This window comes from Polistes dominula, unplaced genomic scaffold (assembly GCF_049000335.1).
Source record: "Polistes dominula isolate Pdom_NZ unplaced genomic scaffold, Pdom_raw_medaka contig_82, whole genome shotgun sequence".
NCBI classification, from domain to species: Eukaryota; Metazoa; Arthropoda; class Insecta; order Hymenoptera; family Vespidae; genus Polistes; species Polistes dominula.
The window spans coordinates 1,802,467-1,818,650 of record NW_028301046.1 but is presented as its reverse complement, the minus strand read 5'-3'; the positions used below and the strand labels follow the sequence as shown (position 1 = coordinate 1,818,650).

General features: G+C 28.5%; 2 protein-coding genes across 9 annotated transcripts in view; one reads left to right on the top strand and one right to left on the bottom strand.

Moving 5' to 3' along the window:
- by (focal adhesion protein tensin) overlaps window positions 1-16,184 on the top strand; it is a 202,944-nt gene that overhangs the window by 27,672 nt on the left and 159,088 nt on the right. The window lies entirely within an intron of this gene.
- LOC107066307 (putative sodium-dependent multivitamin transporter) lies at window positions 1,285-7,465 on the bottom strand. Its single transcript, XM_015320821.2, has 7 exons — window positions 7,105-7,465; window positions 6,502-6,633; window positions 5,124-5,345; window positions 4,019-4,362; window positions 3,725-3,844; window positions 2,455-3,132; window positions 1,285-1,960 (listed from the first exon to the last, which is right to left on the bottom strand). The coding sequence occupies exons 1-7, from the start codon at window positions 7,108-7,110 to the stop codon at window positions 1,711-1,713; spliced, it is 1,752 nt and encodes a 583-aa protein (XP_015176307.1). The 5' UTR covers window positions 7,111-7,465; the 3' UTR covers window positions 1,285-1,710.

The window sequence follows — 16,184 nt, the reverse complement described above, 5'->3', positions numbered from 1 at the left end:
CATATATGTTACACATATATATACAGAAACGTGTATATATCGCATAGATCCCTAGATCCATAGATCGTTGAAAAGGGAGAGAGAGAGAGAGAGATAGAGAGAGAGGATAGACCCTTCTTCTCTCATTGTGCTTACGGATATCCGCGTCACCCAACCACAGAAGACTGTTCACGTTCGTGTTTGAAAACCACTCCATTTCTCTCGAAAGAAAGGAATCTTTCTCACTCTCTCATTCTCTCATTCATTCTCTCATAGTTTTTCTCTTTTTAAACCACAGAGACGTGCGCGAGCAACCGGCCACGAACAATTAGAAGCCTTTCAGAAATTCCAGACGACTCGACTGACTCTCTCGCGAATGATTTTTTTTTTTTTCTTTTCTTTCTTTCTTTTCTCGAATGCACCGAGAATTGCAAAGGGACAAAAGATATTCTTCTTTGATGTTGCAATTAGAATATTTTTTTTTTTATGAAAGCTGAGAGAGAGAGAGAGAGACAAAACGATAATGAAGACTTTTCGATGCATCTATCTTTGTCCATTTCTTCAATCTTTATCTTTATCTTCATCTTTATCTGTTAAAGTAGATCGTTAGAATATTCGTCATTAATTTTTTATCAGCTTTAATGAACTGTCAAGTTGCTAATGCCAATTAATAATAATAATAATAATAATTTTTGTTTCAACCTTTTTTTTGGGGGGCTTATGTTCTTCAGACAATTTTATGAAGGAAAGAAACAAAATATTATTTAATCATTTTAAGGGTAATAAAGAATACAGTAGGGTAAGGGAAAAGTCCCTTAAAATGTTAGACAGGATATTACCCCATAAATGCGTTCTCTCACGCCGCTCCCTTTTTTTAAGGGTTGTTTGTCGTTTTAGTCATCGGTGTTGTTCATTCTTACGACTTAGGTGTGTCCCTTTCTGAACAATCTTACTTATGAAAAATTCCCCTCTCTCACTAGTTGAAAAGAAATTATTATTATCATTGTAATCGTAAAAGGTAAAGTGATTTTTTTTTTTAAGAATTTATTAGCATAAAAAAACAAACCAAGAAAAAAATAAAAGTACAAGTAGAATACGTCTCTTCCTGTACAATTTTATTTAAAAATCCCCCTCTCTCACTAATTGAAAAAAAATTATTATTATCATTGTAATCGTAAAAGGTAAAGTGATTTTTTTTTAATTTTTTTTTTATTTTTTATTTTTTAAATAATTGTTTCGCATAAATAACAAACTAAGTAAGGTAAGAAAAAAATAAAAGTAACAGAAGAAGTAGAAGAAGGAATGTTAAGTATATAATTGTACTTTATTACTTCAACCGTAGCAGATTTTCTTTTTACACACTTGAGTTATTTGCATCAGTTTGAGCTTTAACGAGCTATGATTGGCGGAAAAGGATACGCGTCAATGTAATTATGTAAAACGGAGAGATCAACCTATCGGCTAATTTAACAGTCGACAAATTAGCCTGATTTCATTGTTACGATTTTTTTTCTTTTTTTTTTTTTTTTTTTTGTAAACAATTCGATATTTTCTTCTTCTTTCATTCACTGTTTTGGCACTTATTTGTAACAGTTATTACGATATTATTGTACCAAAAAAAAAAAAAAAGAAAAACTTGATTTAATTTCATTGGGCGATCATTGTAACAATTTATATCGATATTATTTATAATATATGAACACAATGAATATAAATGTTTATTATAATCGTTCATTTTCTATAATTCGGTTCTAAGACGAACATTTGACTTGATGTAACCCTTTGTTCATCTTGACGTCTTCTTTTAATCCTAGCAGCCACTAATGGAGTGAAAAGATTAGGATCAGGTTCCCGTCTATCCTTCATAAATTTGTTTATTATTAAACTCGACAAATATCCAATAATGACCGTCAAAACGAATCCAATCACGGGATACCAAATGTAGGAAATTCGATTTAAATACGGCACGCTCGAATCGTTACTGAAAACATAACATATATATATATACATATACATATAATGTATAAATTATTAGATAAATTATTTGAAATCAGGAGAAAGCAAGTAAGTTAATATATTTGCATTGGTTACAAGCTAATCTAAAATTTATTCTCGTCGTTATTAACTTACAATTTACTACCGGAAGCGTACATATAGAAATATCTACATATATGTACATATATGTAATATATATATATATGTACATATATATATTATAGAGAGAGTTTAATAGTCGAAGGATAGAAAAGAAATCAGAAAGTTACTCCTCCGTGTAATAAATTTACTGGAAAATCTCAAGTATCTCTTTAAAACGTAATGTTATTCAGTGAAACGATGTAATTATCTATCAGCAGTTTACCAACATAATTATTTAATTAATTATATATACGTCCAATGAAATATTTTAATATGAATAGTATAATAATAATAACCATAAGAATGTGTTAATAATTACACACACACACACACACATACCTTAGAGTAGAATTTAATCCGATAGTTTTATCTAACATCGATAAAGTTGAATTATCACAACCATCAATTGACATTGGTAATGTAATTCCTGATTCTTTTGGACCACAAGCCATGGTAAATCCCAAAATAAGGGCAGATGTCATTCCAATGATTGCACCAATTTCATTAGCATCTTCCAAAAACATGCCAAGGGTGAAAATACCCAATAATGGTCCACCAATGACACCGACCAATCCAATCGCTGCTTCGATCAATGTGCCAAGTTTTCCAGCGATCAATGCGAGAAAAATACATGACAATCCGTTAGTAACAGCCAGTAATTTGCCCAATAGCGTAGCTTTTTCTTCAGGAAATGTAATACCGATTTTAGCATAAATCGGTTTGATGTAATCCTCTAAAGCAACCGCTGAAAGTGAGTTCAACATTGCTGAAATCGTGCTGAGACTTGCACTGAATACACCAGCTACGAATAATCCTGTGAATCCTGGTACTCGTGATAATCTTTCAGCTGCGAAAAGTGGCATGAGTTTGTCGGACGATGATATCCTTCCAGATTTAACAGGATCGCAATCTTCGTAAATGGCGTATATGACGAGACCCGAGAATATGGTGATGGTTGCCAAGGCCAACATTATTGGCCAGTTCAATATCAGAGCTAATCGGGAATCCCTCAAGCTTCTACAAATATAATCACAAAATATTAGTAAAATGTTTAATAGATTTTAATTTTTTTTTTAAGTTTGTATCTTGTAGATTAATCGGAAATGTCTATTTTTGGATATAGAATTAATCTTACTTCTGAGAATGGTATCTCTTGCAACATTCTAACAGATACCAGATACCTACTTATAACCGGAGCAAATTGCGGAAGGCATTCCTTACCAGACAAGGAATAATTCGGAACAGTAAATCAACAGTTGTATTTATAAAAGCCAACTACGTTAAAGGGAAGATGGAAAAACCGATGTTTATCTTTGATCAGAAATCAGAATTCAATAGCGGTTTTACCTACTAATTGTAACTTGCAATCTATCATATCTCAACTTTCTTATTATTTTTTTTTTTTTAGATAGAATCAATATAACATGTTGTATCACAGGATATCTTGAAAAGGGGTTGATACTAATTACCCGTAGCCAAGTATCTTAACTATTCGTTTAGATTTAATCTGTATCTTCGAACGGTATTATATCGGCATATCATACATAATGAGATTAACTATTTACGATTTGTTATGGATTCGAAATGATCAATAATTTAAGTCTCATACTTGACGGTCAACAGACGTTGCACCTGCACCTGATTGACGGCAAAAAGTGACAGGAACATGCAACATCCGCCAGTTAGTAAACCCCACCATGTGTGACGTGTAGTAAGGTCCAGACTGTAACTGTTCAAGCCAACCATAGGTTTTTTTATTAATAATATGACGAACAATCATAGTAAGTTTTTATATCGATAATAAGATCAATGCGACCACCCGAGGATTATTATATTTTTATTTTATTTGTAAAATAATTAATTATGATTCAAAGTAAGATTGAAAAAGAAAGGAAATACTTACAAGGTAAAATCAATGCGACCACCTTTCATAGCTCTGTTCCAAACATCGTAAAGCCCGTTAGGAAGGTCACCGGCACCGATCGTAATAATGCAAAATATTGAGAGGAACATCAGTACACCTTGGAAAACATCAGTTATCAATACAGCCTTGATACCGCCGATCGTTGAATAGAACGTACAGATCACGCCGATCAGGATGATACTCATGGTAGAAGACAAACCTGTGGTTGCCTCTAGGGCTAATGAGGGAGCATAGAGAACTATTCCCGTGTATAATGTCAAATGGCCGAAGTTTGCTATACTTGCCAATAATCTTGCCTTTACTCCGAATCTTCTTTCTAAATACTGTTACAATATTAAATCATAAAGAAAAATGAACAAAGAAATTATGCACGTGTTTTTGTTAATATTATTATCTTGATATTTTTAATTTAATTTTGTATAAAGTAATTTTTGAAAGATCATTTCTTTTTGTTAGATTTTAAAATTAGTATTTATTAAATATAATTGTGATGATAGTTATTTGTGTTTTATATATATATATATATAATAATGGTATAATCTAAAGACAAAGAATAACGTTTATAGTAAGATAATTATTCATAATAATTATTATTATTAATGTAATTAATATATTTATAATTTATATAATATAATATATTTAATTATATTATTTTATATTAAATTATATTATAATTATATTATATTATACACTTTATATTGTATTATGTTATTTTTTATTTATTAAATTAAATATAAAATTAAATAAAAATTAATTATATAATATAATTAAATATATTAATATAACCACCAATAATAATAATAACTATAACGATTATATAAATAAAAATCTAAAAATTATTTTAAAAAAACAATAATCCCCTAATATACTAAATAAAATTTTGTATCAAAATAATAATTGACATGAAAATGAAACAAAATTAATAAATTCATTGATTCCAAGACATTATTTAGTTTTTAGGAACGATCATGTAGTAAAGAAACTACCGTATACAGGTTCGACGAAATGATACTGAAGAAAAGATCGATAGATCGATAGATCGTTCGTTCTTTCGTTCGTTCGTTCAATGTTCATCGTCAATTACCTCGAAGACGCTCATGATTTTCAGTTCAAAGAAGACTGGTAGGTAGAAGTACATGGTGATAGGCGTTCCAACACCGAAGCCAATGTAAACCACGATGAACATCATACCATGGGTATAGGCTTCCGCGCTGATTCCAAGTAACGTAATCGCGGACATAAAGGAAACCATCAATGCTATTGCCAATGGAACGATTTTCATAGATCGATCAGCTGAGAAATATTCCTGTTATATATAATAAAATAATATAATATAACAATTAATCATTTTGTTACACAATTAAGAAATAAACGATTCAAATAATATATAATAAAAATAAACAAATTAATTTAAATTCAATATTTATTAAAAAAAAAAAATAATAATAAGTACGTATTGGGATTTCTGGCAGGGGCGTGGTTTATCCTAGCGGCAAAAATATGAACTAGAGACTGGATGATACTATGCATTACTTGTATAACCAAAATTAATGTGTATAACATTATTATTTATATTTTATTTTATTTATTATTTATTATTTATATTATTATTATTTTTTTTTGTAATTAAATTAAATAAAATGAAACTTACATTGAAAGAAATTTTTAAATTTGTTTGCACAAAATCAAGCAATATAAATTTATATATCGTGTAGTTTAAATCAGTTGTCAGCAAAATTCCTCCTTACTGCTCTAGTTCTGAATTTAGCCACCAGATAGCTTATTCAAGTGCTAGAAATCCCAATATTCATTTTCATGATAAATATTGAAATAAATATCCATGGTTAAGTCAAGTTATATTAGCATATGTGATTGGTAAGTGGTTTTACGTAAATTAAATCTCGATTATATATATATATATATGAAAAAAATTGTATATAGGTTTTAAACGTGATTTAAATAGAACAAAAAATATATATAAACGATGATATTATATATCTATCTATCTTTTACTAACAAGAGTTCTCATACCGGTCACAAGATTTATCGTATATAGAAATCAGATGGTAATGATATAGTTGTGCGTTAATTAACGTCCACACAGGAGTATTTGGGAAATGGTTTTCTCTCAGTGGTATGAAAGGTTGTATTGGTAAAAGTGATAATTTACTGGCGATCTATAGTTTGCTAATTTATATACTTGATAATATTTATCCTTTTACATGAGTAAGATCGTTATGGATAAGGGAACGCGGAACATAAAACGATCTATCGTCGTAAGTATTTTTCTCTCCTGTTATTTTTTTTTTTTTACCTTCTGTACTTATTTTAACATGAATTATCAATTATATCTGATCGAAATAAAATTAAAAAAAAAAAAAATAAAAAGAAAGAAGAAAGAGAAAGCTATCGATTTCTGGAACATTTCAACGTTGAAATTAATTTTCTTGTCTGTTAACCACCTCAGCTGTTCGTTGTCGACCACCGGTAAATCGATAGTAAATCCCAATACTGGCAGAAATCGACAGGACTGTACCAAGGACTAAATAATCTGGCCATTGCAATGTCGATGTCGTATTATCCGTGATTTGTTCCTGTAAAATTATAAAATTGTATCTTCTATTGTCAATTCAATTTTATTCTTTAAAATGTTCAAACATTTTAGCATTTACAAAATATCTCACAGGTTTAATATAAAAAAAAAAAAAAACTTGTCAGAATTTTTTTCTTATCACACGCGTTTATTTTTATATTATTTTTTCGAATTAATTTAATTTATTATATTCATAATAATTTAATAATTAAATTTAAAAGTAATAATTAAACTTAATAATTTAATTTTATTATTTCTTTTTATTTTTATTTTTTTTTATTTTTTTTTTTTAATATAAAAAAATATCTTTCAACATAGTTTAATGTGTTAACAATAATTTAATAATTACATTTTATTTTTAATTAATAATTTAACTTAATAATTTAATTTTTTTTAATATAAGAAAATATCTTTCAACATTATTCAAAATAAATTGGTTTATAAAAAGAAATTGTTCTAACACAACACTCACATCCATTATTTTGTCTCGTACAATCAACTTTCTTATCACAAACAATTAATACTCGAAAAATCTACGTGAAAAATCGTTTGTAAAAATAAAGAGATAAATAATCACGACGTTGAAATTTGACATTAACAAATTGACGTTGATAAAGTTGCACAATGTATGTTCTATTGTACCTGAGCGAACAAACGTACTGTTTCGAGTGATAAGAAAAATACTGAAGAAACTTCTTCCTTGGATTACGTAAAACTTGGCTCAGCATTTTACAGTAGCAAAAAGAATAAGACACGCGATGGTATAAAATCAATTGTTAAAAATTGGTCAAATTGTTTGATTAACGTTAAACTCAATTACGTAAAAAGCGCCGTTTTGTTTTAGATTAAATAAAATGTGTGTGTGTTTTTTTTTTAGATTTGATAGAAAAAGGGGGAGGGGAAATTTTAACTTCTTTCACACATAAGAAAAAAAAGAAATAAAAGAAATGAAGTAAGAAAAAAAAGAAAATAAAATAAAATTAGAAAAAAGTTTTGCAGATAAAAGTCGTAGATTTTAATCGAGTGCTTTTTCACGAATTTCCGATGGATAAAAAGTATTATCTAAAAACAAAGCACGTGCACCATTTGAATCGAGTTTTGCAGAAGGAAACGTAAAAGTAAAGCAGAAAACCACCACCACCACCACTACCATTACCCACCCACTATCACACAACCACCATCACCATTAACCACCCATCCACCTACTATCAACAACTGCATCACTCGAAACTCTTTTTCGATTGAGAGAGAACCTTTTTGCTTGAACGAACACGGACAGCAGACAGAAATTATCGAAGCGAAGCTACCACTCGAGCGTTTAATTGATTTCAGTTAGTGGAATAGGGATGATACCCGTAACCGTATAAGACAATAAATTGGAAGTCCATGAAAGTGACTTTAATGGAAGTTGAAAAGACGATTCGTTGTTTGATCTTACAAAGTCAGAACCACATTTATCATATTTTGCATTTGAAAGAACCCACATTTTACAATCACACCACTAACCAATTTTTTAGAAAATTCGTTGAATTTATTTCTTGGATTATAAAGTATCAAAGTTAGAACAAAAATAATTTGAATTTTTCATTTGTTTTTTTTTTGTTATTGTCATTTAAATCTTAAAACAATATGCATTAATTTTATTTTATTATAATTATTTTTATATTATATATATTATGTATTATTTAATTTTATTATTAGTGCAATACTAGAACAAAAAGTATTTTTAAATTAAAAACATCTATCTACACATTTGTAAATGGATATAAATTATTTATTACTAATAATAAAATATAAAATATAAATAAATATATATATATTTAATATTTTTTTATTAATAAAAAACTAATTATTATATATAATAGTGGTACCCTGCCACGCATTGCATTGTGACTATAAATTGAAATATAAACTATCCTATCTTTCAAGTTAAATGAAATTGCATTTAGTATGCAAAATTTTATTAAAATCGGTTAAGTAGTTTAGGAGTCCATTGCGGACAAACAACATGACACGTAATTTATATATAATAAAATATATATATAACTAATTATTAATATATATTTTATTATTATTTTATTATAATTATTTTTATTTTATTACTTGCATCACAATGAACTCTCAATTTCCCAACACCAATTAATAATAATTATTTGCATTATTATTTAGGAAAAAAAACCAAAACATAAATAAATAATTAAATTAACTAACGTAAAATAAATTGATACTTTTATATCTTTAATAAATTTATAATGACGTTGCCACTTATTAAGGATCATAAAATAAAAATAAATCTAAAATTCGTTCTAACGTTGATAGAACAACATGGCATTGTTACATTGACGATGAATAATAATTATCCACGGGATGATGACGATTCGTGATCGTCAAGTAATAACTTCCTGTTATTATCCGAGAAACCGTCGGGAAGGACGTCGATGAGTATTCTTTCGAGAAATGATGAGAGGGTGATAGAGGGGTTCAAAGGGGGTGGATTGAAGATCAGTTTCCCATTGAAATGCGCAAAGCTTTTCCAATTCCAACTCTTTGGAAGAAGATCGATTACATTGTTTTATTTTTTCTTTTTCTTTTTTTATTTCATTTCATTTTATTTTCCCATCCTTGAAAAAAAATGCGTTTGAAAGAGAGGTATATATATATATATATATGTACCATAGAAAATGAAAAAAAAATTATCATGGTACAAGGCTTGTATTAATTCGATTGCAGATTATATTCTATGTTTTTCCCATTAGCATAATTATCGATACGATCTTGCATGGGAATTTAAACGATCCAATAATCTCGAATATATCGAATTAATGTGAATACATTGAAATATCTATATACGTGTAAGTATATTTACGTACATTATCGTATAAAAGTTTGAATAATGAATTATTAAAATTCAGCATAACAAAAAAAAATTAATGGAATAATTTAGAAAATAATTTAATATAAAACACTTTTGACTATAAAAAATTAATTTATTAATCAACGATAAATTTTGGTAATAATATATTTTACATGTTGTATTATTTTTATTATCAAATAATGAATTTTATTTTTCAAATTGTATTTTTACATGTACAAATAAAAAAAGAAATAAAATGAAATGAAATAAAATGAAATGAAATAAAATGAAATGAAAGTCAGCTAATGTTTCCAAACTTTTGATTGTTAGTGTATATCATTTATTATATATATATTACATAAATTTAACGATCGTAAGCAGTTCATTCAATGCAATAAATGTTAATGGATATTCCACTTAAGGATCATCCAATTTTCAACATTGTTGTTTCCCATTTGCCAAGTGGATATCGTTTTACTCGGTTAGTATTGCCAATCAAAGTAAAAGTGGATAAAAGTGAAGAAAGGAAGGAAAGAATTGTAGATAGAGGAGAAGATGAAAAAGAAAAAGAAGAAGAAGAAGAAGAAGAAGGGAAAGAGGTTAAAACAAAAAATAGAACGTAAGTGGTGAATTCCCGTCATTAAGTTATTAACTGAGCACCAGGACAACAACTGGTGGTGAACCCAATCGGGCCAATCGTTGACCTTAATACTCGATTAAAATTGACCATGCGTTCATCCATCTTTCCAGAGATCAATATCAACGTCCTTGAATCATTTAAAAAAAAAAGAAATTAAAAAAAAATAGAAAACTAGTTATTAGTTGATACTAATAATAAAATTCAATAACATTAGTGTATTACTTGTTACTAATAATAAAATATTATTATATAAAATATATAAAATATTATATATTATATTACATTAATTATTACTAATAATAAAATAAAATAACATATTTCTTTTCATGACAATTATTTATATATTTCAAGAACAAATATTTTTCTTACAAACCCCCAAAAAAAAAAGAGAAAAGATCAAAACAGAAGTGAATAAAAAAAATTGCAATAATCTATGAATCTGTGTTATCTTACTAATGAACAGGTAGTATGTAACTTAATAAGTACATATACACTACTCTCTTAACATTTTTCTTTTTATTGTTTTTATGTTTGTGTTCACGTTAGATATTCGCGTGTCATATGTAATAACAAAAATAGAAATAAAAAGTAACATTCGTACAGTCACATTTTCAAATGTATATGTATATGTATATATATATATATAAGATGATCATTATTACATTTTCTTCGTAATAATTTAAGTACAGTAACAGTAGCAACAGCAGCAGTAGTAACAGCATCCTCCGATTAAATTCTATGTCTTTGAAAAAGTAATCGGTCGCGATAAAACGATTACACTGATTAGAACATACGTCTGTACAACAACATTCAGATGAAATAACTGTGATATTAAAACTTGAATAATAATAACGCGTACTCAGTATTTCTCCATATTTCTGTTACCAAACATCACGCTATCTTTCAAACCATATTTAACTTACGTACTAACTTACTTACATACTTACATATATATATATAACTTCTAATGACTATGCTAGGATAGATGAAATCATTGTAAAAAGTAAATGATAGATATATGCAAACCGTGAACACACAAAAAAAGAAAAAGAAAAACAAAAAGATGTGTGAAAACATTTGAAGAAAGTTTCTCGTTAAAATCTTAACACAACCCCCGCCCCCGCCCCTCCCCCTCCCCCGAATTAAAAGTATGCATATGTATAAATACAATCTCATTAATTAAAGCAGACATTTGAAAAGGTTTACATGTAAGTGACGCGATTTATGGATCCTCGTTAATTTAACGAGCCAAGAAATTAATGAGAAAAGTGAACGCTGCGGTTTTTGGGTGAAAATATTAACGAGCTCGTAAATTGATATACACGATTAGGGGGTGAGAGGTGGGAGGGTACTGAGGAAAGTACGATAATAAGAAAAAGAAAGAGAGAGAGAGCGCGAGAAAGTGTGGGAGTAAGAGAGAAAGGATTAAAAGATAAACGTGTGATCGATTTTCTTGAAAAACAATTTTATCGAACAAACTTTCCATCTTATTTTTCTTCTTTTTTTTTTTTTTTTTTTTAATAATAATTTTGAAATCATTCATAATAGAAAAGGTGAAGTGTAAAAAGTGATATACCATCGTCGTTTATGGTGATATTTAAAACGATTTTCATTGCGTGACGCGTAACTTTCTCGTAGCATGTTACAACGTATCATATAAATACACACACACACACACACATGAATGTATATGTATATGTATATGTATAAGGCAAGTCATTTGAACGAAAAGGATTTGCTTTGGTTAGTGATGTTAATTAGAGTGTCGGGTTAATGTGCATTCATAGGAACCCTAACCCTAAGCGACAAATCTTTCAGGTGTTGGTAGAAAAGATCCCGACGAATTTGTTTAACATTTTTCCCCTTCTCATTGGTGCATACTCATACTCATACATGTACACTTGAATGGAAAGAAAAAACTCATGTATATCGTAGATGATAAAAATACATTTTACGGCAGTAAAGTTTCATCGTTCGCAACGATGACGATGAATGAACGAACGAACGAACGAACGAACGAACGAATGAACAAGCAAGCAAAGTTATGCTTGGAAACGAACAAGTGTTGAACCCTTTCTCCTTTTTTGATTCTTTTTTTGTCCCTACGACTCTTCTCGACGTTTAAAAAGCAAAAAAAAAAAAGAAAAAAAAAGACGAACCGAGTTCTCTGGAGGAGAATCATGCCACATGCGTTTTCATAAAAAAAAAAAAAAAAAGAAATAAAAAAACAAATATTCTCGTTGTTCTTATCAGAACTAACTCTTCGTAAAGTTTTCATCGTGGCATCCCCATTCGAGTCACAATGAGTCATCGAATTTTTCTATTTCCTGTCTATTTAAAAGAAAAAAAAAACAACAACAACGATAAACTACGATGCCAACTTAACTCGTTGAATTTTTTCTTTTTTTTTTCCTCGTTTCTTTTTCATTTATGTAGCGATGACGATAGTCGTTGATTATTTCGAGGTTATTGAAAAATTCAAATACAAAACGAAATGAACAAAAAATAATACACATGAGAAGTTTTCCCGTGAGAAAATTCATTCGTACAGATGAAAATTATTGAAAAAAAAAAAAAAAATAATAATAATAAAACATTCTTAAATGATGAGAATATTTACGTCATATATTTGTATTACGTGTGGTAATCGTTGTTCCATTGTATTCGATTTAGATAAAATCAAAAAGAGATAAAAAAAAAAAGGATAAATCCTATAAATATGTGTATGTGTATATATGTGTGTGTGTGTGTAATAATTATTCGTTTATGCAGGTATATTTCAACCTACGCAACTCATACGCGTGTCATTCGTGTCAGATATCTTGTATTGTTTCTTTGATGAAGATCTATCAATCGATCGATCGTAAATAATACGAATCGGTATTGGTTGATGATGATGATGGGTGATACACACTACGAAGTAAGATAATAACTCGTATTCGTGTTCTCTCGTGTTCACGAGCTCGTTGACTTCGTAATTAATTAATGACAGTTCCTGCGTTCCAGTCGATTTCAACTGGAGATAACCTAAGCTCGCACGCTGTTTCGATTTCGTGCCCTTAATTGACTCAAATACGTTCAATTCCCTCAAACTTCTCTATCTATCTCTCTCTCTCTTCACCAATAACGCGTAAAAATTTAAAGCTTAAATGAAAAAGGAAGTATTGTTTTTATCTTTTTAATGAATTATTAAAGGTGACACGTGAAAATGAAATTGTTTGAAAAATTCGTCATAGTTGATTAATTCGATCATAGTTCATTTCACAATTACAATTTGATTTTGTATTCAATGTTAATGTATTTCATATATAATATATTTGAAAATATATTTTAAAATATATATTATATAATAATTTAATTTCAAAATATATTTCATATATTTATTATAAGATAATATAATTAATAATTAATAATATATTAATAAATATAATAATTAAAAAATACATTAATTAAACATATTTATATTAAATTTATTATACAATTAATTTAATATAATAATATATTTATTATAAAATATATATATTTAATTGAATGTTATTTCATAATACGATGTTTCCTTATCGTTTATTGTATTTTTACAACATATTAAATGATCATACGTGTATGCTAAAAATATCATAACGTGTTATGACAATTGCTCACTATTATATACGAGACCACAAGAAAGACACATTCAGTGAGATATGATTCACGAATACGTGACACGAGTTATTCGATGTCAATAAGGAGAAAGCGTTTTTCACGAATAGCATCATCTCACCTATGCAATTTTTTGATTACGATAACACTCATTTATAATATTATGTTAAAGTATTGACCTTTCTTTTTTTTATTTTTACCATTCAATATATCAAATTTCAAAACGAATGAATCTGTCTATATATAATGCACATGCTCGAGTATGTGTTTGTATCTACGTGTGTGATAACATTTCGAACATAAGAAAAAGAGAGAGAGAGAGAGAGAGAGAGAGAGAGACAGAAGAAAATAAATAAATTGAAATGACATCATAGTAGAACTAGTTTGGGACGAGATTTTCTTGCACTTTTGTTTGTACAGTTATATACGGAGATCAATGATTCACTAGTTCGCGACCTCCTCTTGGCTCGTGTGTTATACTAACACACACATTATACAGAAACATATATGTATGTGTATATATCATCCATGAGTGAGAGTTGGCCAACGTATCCAACGTTCATCCTAGTTCTCGAGAAGTCACAAATATCTCTCTCTCTCTCTCAAAAAAAAAAAAAAAATAAAAAAAAAACCGATCTATTCGAGTTGAAATTAACTTTGTTGACCAAACAGTCATCAACTTTGAGAATGGATTTGTAATAATGTATGAATAAATAAAAGTGATCACGAAACAAAAAAAAACAAAAAAAAATACAAATAAAATAGGTCAATCGGAATATAAATTGATCTCGTTAACATAAAATAGAAAAAATATTTGTTGGAACATCTATGAAGACGAATTATTATACGTGTATGTGTGTGTAAATGTCGTCGTTGTGAATCATTAAAGAGTTTTCATTTGGTACGTGATTTTAAAGTCAAATTACCATACCGGATATATCGCTTTCAAAGACCTGCCTTTGCTTTCGATCAAATTCTTTCTTTAATTTTATTTTATTTACTTATTTATTTATTGTTTTTTTTTTGTTCCAATCTAAATAAAACCGTTCAACTGTTATGTGTGATCTTTAGTATTCCATTAAAACGTGCGATTCAAATGTTAATTACTTTTATGCGTCATATAACGTTGAAATTAATAAATCCTTGATACGTTGGTAATAATTATTCTTTTCTTTCTTTCTTTTTTTTTTTTTTTTAAATAATATAGTACGATTAAAGTACGTATTAATGTGTTCAATCGAGTAGAATAAAGCTTATTGACAGTTTGGAAAATCTTTACTTTTAATTATACACGAGATAATATCATAGAAATTTCATAGAACGTTCAACTAAATTACACACACACACACACACACACACACACACACACACACACACACACAGACACACACAGACACACAGCCAGACACACACGTGCATGCGTGTACATATGCACGAGTTTCTCGATCGAAGAAAAATTTCAACTACAATGTTTCCAATGTTTCTTTTTCTTTGTTTGTTTTGTTATTTTCCCATCGATTTTAATTGAGTCGTAATTCTTTTCAACCTTTCTCTCTCTCTCTCTCTCTCTCTTTTTCTCTCTCTCTTTCTAGAAATTATGTATAACAGGTCTCTGGACCGTTTCCATTAACTCGACTTTCAAGTATTCGTGTCGTTACTTAGGGATGCGGGCGTACGCACGAAACACTATGGCAAGATAATGTCAAATACTTTAACTTGAGAGAATGTTAACGTAGGAGTTGAGAGAAATCAATTTAAAAGGGGTTTTTGTGTTTTTTTATTTTTTTCTATTTCTCTCTCTCTCTCTCTTTCTTTCTGTGTTTTTCTTTTTCCGTTACTTCGCATAGTATAGTTGGCTCGCATTAACAAAAAGGTAGCAAAGATACTTCCGGCATCGTGGAAAACATCGTTATCCTCTTGTACTCGTTATATTCGATCCCACGATGAAACAAAATAATAGTATTCAAATACTTTTACTTTACAAAGAGAGGTTATTTCAATCCCTTATACAGGTAGGTATATCGAATTAACGATGTTTCAGGAAAATCATTATAATATTGTAGTTTGTTAATAGAAATGTAACATCGATGTATGATAAATATAATTGATAAATATTTTAAAGTATTTTTTTCTTCTTTATTCTCCTTTTGTTGTTGTTGTAAATATAAATGTATAACATCGATGTATGATAAATATAATTTATAAAAAGTATTTTAACTTTGTTATTCCTCTTTTTTTCTTGCAATTAATTTTTCTTTTCGATATCTTGATTGATGACAAAGAACAGAACAATTTGAGTCGTAGTGTTTTTTTTTTGTTCCTTTCATCGTGTTTTAAATCAGAAAATAATTTTCAAAATCGTTGTAAAAGAAATTACATTATAATTCAATATTATTCATTTATTACAAATATTATATAT